Genomic DNA, 9,120 nt, shown 5'->3' with positions numbered 1-9,120 from the left:
CGCGCTGGCAACCTAGCTAGACCCCGCCCCTCTTCCCTCAAGACTAATTGTCAGCCCGCTAGAGCAATAGTCACTGCAGCTTCGTTAGAAGACTCCACCCCAAGGTAGTGAAAGGGCCAATCAGATCGTGAATACGAGAAGCCCTGTTCCAGGTCTCACCCGGGCTTGACAGACGCAATTTAGGCCACCCTCGATCCTCCTCCCCTCGTCCAGTCCAGACTTTGATGGATAGATTCTCTGCCCAATCGCTTGTCCTTGGCGCGCTGTGCGGTCCCGCCTCCGTCAGTGATGAACCAATGAGTGATCCGGATCTCAGAGGGGCGGTCGGGGTTGCACTGCGGTAATATGGCTCTTCCTTGAGCCCGCGGCGGGTTGGCCGGAGGTGGGGTGGCGCCTCTCTTGGCTGCGGAGGCTCGGCAGGTCCTGGCTAGGAGGTGGTGACGGATGCTGGAGGAGCACCTTTCTGGCCGCTTGGCGGCCCCGGGCTCCCGATGAGCAGCTCGGCGTCGCTCGGGGGCCCGGTGCCCCCTCTGCCCCCGGGCCCTGCCACCGCTCTGCCGCCGGGTTCCGCGGCGCGGGCCCTGCATGTGGAGCTACCATCGCAGCAGGTAAGCCGCGAGCTTCCAGCACTCGGCTGCGGTGGCGTGCGGACCCCGCTCCTGCCCGGGCAGCGCCGAGCGCGTGCAGCGCTTCCCCGTGGTCTGGCGAGAGGAGGCATCCAGTGATGGCCGAGTCGCTGGGACATCCCCGAGTCCCCGGAGAAATCCCGTTACTGGGATAGGCGGTAAAGAGCCTGCAGGAGAGCTGGCGAACTCTCTGGGGGCTGGCTTGGGGCCGCCGGTCCTCCGTTGGGAGCTGGAATTCCCAGGCGAGGACCCTCCTTCCTTGTCTCCCTGGACCGGACCGGGGAAACCCTGGCGTCCCAGTAGGGGGTGGGGGTGAGGAGTGCGAGTACTTTGTCTTCCTCACTACACTTGCGGAGAAGTGAGAAATCCTTGGGAGTTTCCAATATTGACATTTAACACTCTTCTTAAACTCTATACACATCTCGAAGCAAATTCAGAGCTGAGCAGTGTTCCGATTAAGACAGAAATCTTTTGGGACTTTGGGGCTTCCTTGCTTCTCAATCCCCCAAGGAACACATTTTAGTCAAAGAAGAAAAAAAAATTTTTTTTGGGGGGGGTGATGGCATTTTCCTACTCTATTTCTCTAAATGAATATCTGGAAAGAAAAGTGTTATTTTCATGTCCCCCCCTCCCCCCCAACGTGTAGCAAGGCTTTTGTGTACTTCTTGGATCCTCATTGTTGGGGGATAGATTACATAAAGAGGAAAGAGCGTTTTATGCATGTACTTTTCGTTATCATGGACATGCTTCTATGCTCTGTCTCCGAAGAGAAACTTTGCAGGAAGAGTAACACTAAAGTGACAAAAAGTACCTGCTGCTGAGGACAAGGCTCTGTGCACACAGGCAACGCTTGTATGCTTGGAGCTAGGGTTCGACACCCCCACGCCCCCCACTTTATTTGCTCGAATGGTGCTGTTGTCTCTTTCTTGAAATGAAATCAATAAATAAGCAAACAGCCTCTCACTCTATTCCACCTTAAAGAAGAGTACCTAGGGAAAAAACAGTCAGTTACTTAGTTTATCGGGTTAGACTTGTGTCAAGTGAGTGCTCTAAGGCTGGTAGTTAATTTAATCCTCACAGTTCTCTGAGATATCTGTCCTTATTATCCCTGGTTTTTAGTTGACTTCCCGAGGCTTAATGATGCCAGCTCGATTGTCCAAAGCCTTGTAGTTTAGAAATAGGGCTAGATTCCAGAACCCGGCATCTAACCCTTTTGCCCATGCACTTGGTTATGGTGTTGGAAGACTTGAGAAGCCAGCACAATACCATCACACAGCATGGAGCAGGTGCTTTCTCCACTCCAGTTGGGAGGAAGCAGGGGCTGGGGGCCTAGGTTACTTGGGAGATGTTAAATGGGAAGTGAGAGATGGATATAATAGCTACAGTTGTGAACATTGGCTGAGTTGTCTGCAGAACCAAGCACCTTTAGTGACTTAAAAGACTGGGATTGCTTGTGTTCTGGTTTTGTGGTGCTGCTGGGAAGGGAGTTTGTGTGCTTAGTAGGAGTATGAGGGTAGGAGGTTTGGACTGTCTTTTATGAGGGCTGGGAGAAAGTCTTTTTGATGGTGGTGATTTGTGAGTCTAGCCTCTGGCATGAGTACTGCAAATTTTCCTGTGTAGGTGGATTTTGAGAGTGAATACTGGGAGAGGCAATGGTAAGCCCTATTTCAAGCAGCCTGGAGAAAATCCTAACCAGTTGATGGCCAAGAGAGGAATTGAGTTCTGGGTAGCTTTGGAAAAATGTGGGGTTAAGGAAGAGAAAGCACCACTTGTTTCCAAGAATCAGGACTTTGGTAACAGTTCACAGTTTAACATTGGGGGGGGGCTGTGATGGTGGTAATCTAAACAAACTGGCCATGGAATAAATTCAACTGCATTTATAAGCGTTGGTCAAACTTGGCTTTGTGCCAAGGGACATATAGTGGCATAAGTGTAGGGCTGAATGCAGTAGTGCTGAGTGGTATTTACAGCTTTCTGTGGGGGTGTGTTCTTGAATTCTTGGAAGGCAGCCTATGCAACAAAAGCCACTTTTACATTTGTGATTGACATTAATGTAGTTTTCTGAGTCAATGCTCAGCTTTTTAGTATATATATATATGTATATATATATATGATTAAAATACTTTTTATTTTGTTAAAGAGTTACCTGTGTACAATAAAACACTGATCTCTTAGCATATAGCTTAATGAATTGTCACAGAGTGAACACAGTTATATAACTATTGCCGGGATTAAAAAAGTACAGAATTAGTTGTAGAAGTTCCACTTCACTTTTTTTCTTTAAACCTCTTCTTTCTGTCCAGAGGAACCATTGTTGTGATTTAACACGAGAGTGGTTTTTGCCTATTTTTAAACTGTGTATAAAGTGAATCATGCATAATTGTGTTTGATTTCTTTTGCTGAATATTGTGAGTTACAGTAAAGCTTTTCATTTGGTTGTAATTCATTTTCTCTTTGTTGCTGTTTCTTGACTTTGCAAGATTTCAAGGGCTGAGATAAAATCAGAAATCCAGTTAATTAACTTCAAAAATAACACTTTAAAGGGCTGAGCGAGCTCACCCTGTGGAGCATATGCTTTAGCATTCATGGGTACTTGGATTTAAGCTTTGTCACCTTGTGGGAGCATTGTGGATGGGATGCTGCAAGGATGGTAGAACAGTGCTGTGGGCCATGGGGGTGGATAGCATAATGGTCATGCAAAGAGACTCTCATCCCTGAGGCGCCAAGGTCCCAGGTTCAATTTCCTGCACCACCATAAGCCAGAGCTGATCAGTGCGCTTGTTAAAAACAAAAACCAACAAAAAAAACCAGTGCTGTTTTTTTTTTTTTTCTTTCTCTTTTTTCTTTACTTGAAATAAAAATAATGACAAGGTCTGCCTGGGATCTGTGGAGTCCATACATGCATGAGTTACTGGCATGACACACACACAGATTAAAAGATGACACTTTGAAGGTGGTAGCATTAAAAAAAAAATTTTTTTTTTCATGCACTAACGTAAAGGACTGTGGGGAGGGGGGTGGTTCAGGTTCTAGAACATGATGATAGAAGAGGAACTAGGTGTGTGTGGGGGGTAGAGTATTATGCAGAAAACAGAACTGTTACATATGTGGCTATTATGTTTACTGTTGACTGTAAATAAAAATTTTTTTTTTCACTAGAGATAGAAATTGAGAGAGGGAAGTGGGAAATAGAGATGAAAGAGAGACACTTGCAACACTGCTTCACTTGTGGAAGCTGTCCTCCTGAAGGTGGGGAGCCAGGGTTTGAACTTGGGTTCTTGTGAATTATAGTATGTGTGTTAAACCAGGTGTGTCACCACCCTCTTCCAAGTGGTGGCATTTTATTAAATTAAGTGCTGTATAAAAAGTATATATATTTTGCCTCCAGGGTTATTGCTGGTTACTTATTGGGGTGGGAGTAGATAACATAATGGTTATGAAAAGAGACTCTCTTGGGAGCCGGGGTAGCACAGCATGTTAAGCGCACGTGGCTCAAGGTGCAAGGATCAGCATAAGGATCCCGGTTCCAGCCCTCGGCTCCCCACCTGTAGGAGAGTCGACAGGTGGAGAGTCGCTTCACAGGCGCTGAAGCAGTTCTGCAGTTGTCTATCTTTCTCTCCCACTCTCTGTTTCCCCCTCCTCTTTCCATTTCTCTCTGTCCTACCCAACAACAACAACAACAACAATAATACAACAAGGGCAACAAAAGGGAATAAATAAATAAATAAATAAATAAATATAAAAAAAGAGACTCATGCCTGAGACTCCAAAGTTACAGGTTCAATCCTTCACACCACCATAAGCCAGAGCTATCTTCCCCCCTTTCTGTTGCCTTTTTTTTGGTTATTGTTGTGATTATTATTGTTGTTATTGATGTCGTTGTTGTTGGATAGGACAGAGAATTGGAGAGAGGAGGGGAAGACAGAAAGGGGGAGAGAAAGATAGACACCTGCAGACCTGTTTCACCGTTCGTGAAGCAACCCCCCTGCAGGTGGGGAGCCGGGGGCCTAGTGCCAGGATTCTTACGCGGGTCCTTGCGCTTTGCTCCATGTGCGCTTAACCCGCTGCGCTATTGCCCAACTCCCATTGTCAGTATTTTTAAACAACCCTGTTGGTTTATATTTTTGAAGTAAAGTCGCAAAGCATAGATGCATCACCCTACAATTGATTTAATTCTTTAAAGATATATTTATTATGGGAGATGGAATGAGAGAATGGTCAGAAGTGTGTGAGAATCAGACAGGGCCTGAGCCTTACTTTGCTCTGGGGCTTGAGGTGGTGCCACGGATTGAGCTTGGGGCTTTAGGCATAGAAGTTGGTGCTCTGACAGACTGTGCTATTCCCCATTCCCTACTTTTAATGTAAATTGTTTTGTATCTTCTTTTAAAACATATATTTTTATTTTATGGGAGGCTGAGAGAGACTGGCAGTGCTGGGATTGAACCTGGGACATTGTGCATATATGATAAGTCCTGTGTTCTGAGACTGAATGGATTCTCCACCCCCAGGCCCCCAATTTTTATTTATTTATTTATTTAGGCAGAATTTTCCAACTTCAACATTTATTTATTTATTTTTACCAGAGCACTTCTCAGCTGTGGTTTATGGTGGTGCCTGGGACTGAACCTGGGACTTTGGAGCCTCAGGCATGAGAGTCTGTTCACATAACCTTTATGCTATCTCTCCCACCCTGTTTATTTTTTGCTATAGTATTGCTCAGCTGTGGTTTATAATGATGTTGAGAATTGGACCTGGGACTTCAGAGCCGCAGGCATGAAGGCTTTTTGCATAACTCCTCTAGCCTTTAGCTTCTTGACTTTTAGGTGGGTAGGTGGGTCTATAAGATATTTAGCCATATCCTTGACCTCTGCTTATATACTGGCATCACCAGTTCTGAGTTAGAAATGTCCTTATATGTTGCTACATGTCATCTGGAACAAAATAAGTCCTGGTTGAAAATATTCCTTTTGAGATACACAGTATCTTCATTTAATTTTTTTGTTTTTAGTACTTTCATTTTAATAGAGGACATCTCTGTGGGGGCCGGGCAGTGGCACACCTGGCTAAGCTCAGATAATATTACCAAACACAAGGATCCAGATTCAAGCCCCCGCTCCCCATCTGCAGGGGGATGCTTCAGGAGTGGTGAAACAGGGCTGCAGGTGTCTTTCTACCCTCTATCTCCCTGTCCTCTCTCAACTTCTTTCTATTACCTAATGAAAAGAGACATTAGGGGAAAAAAAGGGCCACTATTCTTCTAGTCTTCACTGAGTCCTATTGATTCTAGTGGCTGTAATGTTTACATCTCTCCCCTTCCTTCCTTCCTTCCTTCCTTCCTTCCTTCCTTCCTTCCTTCCTTCCTTCCTTCCTTCTTTCCTTCCTTCCTTTCCATAGCACTGCTCAACTCTAACTTATGGTGCTGGGATTGAACCTGGGACTTCTCAGGGATGAGAGTCTCTTTGCATAACCATTAAGCTATCTACCCCTGCCCTTTTTGTCTTATTTATTATTTTTTTTTAAGAATTTATTTATGAGAAAGATGGGAAGAGAGAGAAAGAATTAGACATCACTCTGGTACATGTGCTGCTGGGGATTGAACTCAGGACCTCATGCTTGCAAGTTCAATGCTTTATCCACTGCGCCACCTCCTGGACCACCTTTTTGTCTTATTTTAATACTTACCTTATGAAAAAAAAAATTTGGTGGGTCAGCAAAATAGCTCACCTAAGTAGTGTGCCTGCTTTGCCATGTATTCAACCCAAGAATGAGCCTGATATCACTCCATTGCATTTTAGGAAACTTTGGTTCTGTTTTCTCTTCCTTTCCCTTTATCAGTGGAAGTCCATGAGGACAAACAAAAACCCAATTTGTTTACACTGTGTAGCTCCTGAATCTTTACATTTTTATAGTTAATATTGGTACTAACTATAGTCCATAGCATTTGATAGTGACAAATGGAACTACTAATCTTTGCTTTCTTCTGCTTCTCTATAACCTAACTTTGTAATTTGAACATGAACTAGTCAAACATTTAAAAAATATTTATTTATTTATTCCCTTTTGTTGCTCTTGTTTTATTGTTGTAGTTGATGTCGTCGTTGTTGGATAGGACAGAGAGAAACGGAGAGAGGAGGGGAAGACAGAGAGGGGGAGAAAGACAAACACCTGCAGACCTGCTTCACTGCCTATGAAGCGACTCCCCTGCAGGTGGGGAGCTGGGGGCTCGAACCGGCATCCTGATGCCCGTCCTTGAGCTTAGTGCCACCTGTGCTTAACTGTCTGCGCTACCACCCAACTCCCCAAACATTTTTATTATTATTATTTATTTATTTATTCCCTTTTGTTGCCCTTGTTGTTTTATTGTTGTAGTTATTATTGTTGTTGTCGTTGTTGGATAGGACAGAGAGAAATGGAGAGAGGAGGGGAAGACAGAGAGGAGGAGAGAAAGATAAGACACCTGCAGACCTGCTTCACCGCCTGTGAAGCGACTCCCCTGCAGGTGGGGAGCCGGGGTTCGAACCGGGATCCTTATGCCGGTCCTTGTGCTTTGCGCCACCTGCGCTTAACCCGCTGCGCTACAGCCCGACTCCCTCCCCAAACATTTTGAAGACTGTTTTTTACTCTTTAATTTTTGGTTGAGGTTTGTATGTAATTTAACTCATATCAGCTCACTTGAAGAATAACTTCCTTCATACTGTTAGATGTAAGGAGTTCTGAAATAAAAATGTGTTTTGTGGTAAGACATTTAATATGTCCTTAAAACTTTAGTGAAGAATATTTCTTTTCCTCCCAAAAGTTGTTTTTTTTTTTTTTTTTGCCTCCAAGGTTATCGCTGGGACTTGGTGCCAGCACTATGAACCCACTGCTCCTGGAGGCCATTCCGCCCCCCCACCCCCATTTTTGTAATGGAATAGGACAGAGAGAAGTTGAGAGAGGAGGGGAAGATGGAGAAGGGTTAGAAGGACAGACGCTTGTGAGGCAACCCTCAGGCAGAGGGCAGGAGGCTTGAACCCAGGTCCTTGGGCTTAGTACTATGTGCGCTTAACTTGGTGCATAACCGCCCAACCTTCTCCCCAGTGGCTTCTTCATGAGTATAATTTAACTCTTGTTTCTCAGATGCTAGGCTGTGCAGGTTTTTATTTTTATTTTTTTATTATCTTTATTATTTATTAGATAGAAACGGTCAGAAATCAAGAGGTAGGGAGAGATAGAGAGGGAAGAGGCAGAGAGACACCTGCAGCTGTGCTTCATCACTCATGAAGCTTCCTCCCCTGCAGGTGGGGGCCAGGGGCTTGAACCCGGGTCCTAGAACACTGCAATGTGTGCACTTAACCAGGTGGGCCACCACCTAGTCCCCTAGGTTATTTTTTTAGTAATTCTTTAGTGACTCTTCTTCAGGGCTTGCATATTCTTTTAAGAATTTGATGAAAGTTATAGACTCCTTAAAAGGTGTACTTATATAGCAGCCTGGGAGGTGGCACAGTAGATTAGTCATTGGCTGCTAAGTATGAGGTCCTGAGTTTAGTCTTTGGCATTGTACGTGCCAGAATAATGTTGTTGTACGCTCTCTCTCTCTTTCATAAACAAACACATCTATCTTAATCTTATCTTATTTACAAGAGCACTCTTCAGCTCTGGCTTATGGTGGTGCTAAGGACTGAACCTGAAACTTTGGAGTCTCAGGCATGAGAGTCTCTTTTCATAACCATTACGCTATCTACTCCCACCCAAATAAGTAAATCTTAAGAAGGAAAAAAGAGGGAGTTGGGCGGTAGCGCAGAGGGTTAAGCGCAGGTGGCGCAAAGCACAAGGACTGGCATAAGGATCCCAGTTCGAGCCCCCAGCTTCCCACCTGCAGGGGAGTCCCTTCACAGGCAGTGAAGCAGGTCTGCAGGTGTCTGTCTTTCTCTCTGTCTTCCCCTCCTCTCTCCATTTCTCTCTGTCCTATCCAACAACGATGACATCAATAACTACAACAATAAAACAAGGGCAACAAAAGGGAGTAAATAAATTTTAAAAAAAGCAAAAAAGAAAGAAAATGCACTTAAATACATAAACTCAATATTGCTTGTAAGTTTTTTTTTAAAGTATAAATGGAAAACCCCAGATCAAACTGCCATTGTCCAGTTTAATCCCTTCCTTAAAAAAAAAAAAAAATCCCGGGGAAGCAATTATAGAAGTCAGACCTTCCACCTTCTGCATCCCATAATGACCCTGGGTCCATACTCCCAGAGGGATAAAGAATAGGATAGCTATCAAGGGAGGGGATGGGATATGGAGTTCTGGTGGTGGGAATTGTGTCGAAATGTACCCTTCTTATCCTATAGTCTTGTCAATATTTCCATTTTATAAATGTAAATTAAAAAAAAAAGAAAAGAGAAAGAAAGAAAGAAAGAAAGAAAGAAAGAAAGAAAGAAAGAAAGAAAAAAAAGCGATTTAGGAGGCCGGGCAGTGGCGCGCCGGTTAAGCCCAGGTAGTACTAAGTGCAAAGAAC

At 44.5% G+C, this 9,120-nt stretch overlaps 1 protein-coding gene across 1 annotated transcript in view; it reads left to right on the top strand.

Annotated features, from left to right (window-relative positions):
- Positions 1–298: 298 nt before the first annotated feature.
- UVRAG (UV radiation resistance associated) overlaps positions 299–9,120 on the top strand; it is a 304,494-nt gene continuing 295,672 nt past the window's right edge. The window contains exon 1 of the mRNA XM_007520229.3: positions 299–608. Coding sequence (XP_007520291.1) covers positions 492–608 — 117 coding nt within the window. The 5' untranslated portion in view covers positions 299–491. The remainder of the gene's footprint in view (positions 609–9,120) is intronic.

The sequence above is a fragment of the Erinaceus europaeus genome, chromosome 17 (assembly GCF_950295315.1).
Source record: "Erinaceus europaeus chromosome 17, mEriEur2.1, whole genome shotgun sequence".
Classification (NCBI taxonomy): Eukaryota; Metazoa; Chordata; class Mammalia; order Eulipotyphla; family Erinaceidae; genus Erinaceus; species Erinaceus europaeus.
The sequence above is the reverse complement of the archived record's forward strand: the minus strand, read 5'-3'. Positions and strand labels throughout refer to the sequence as shown.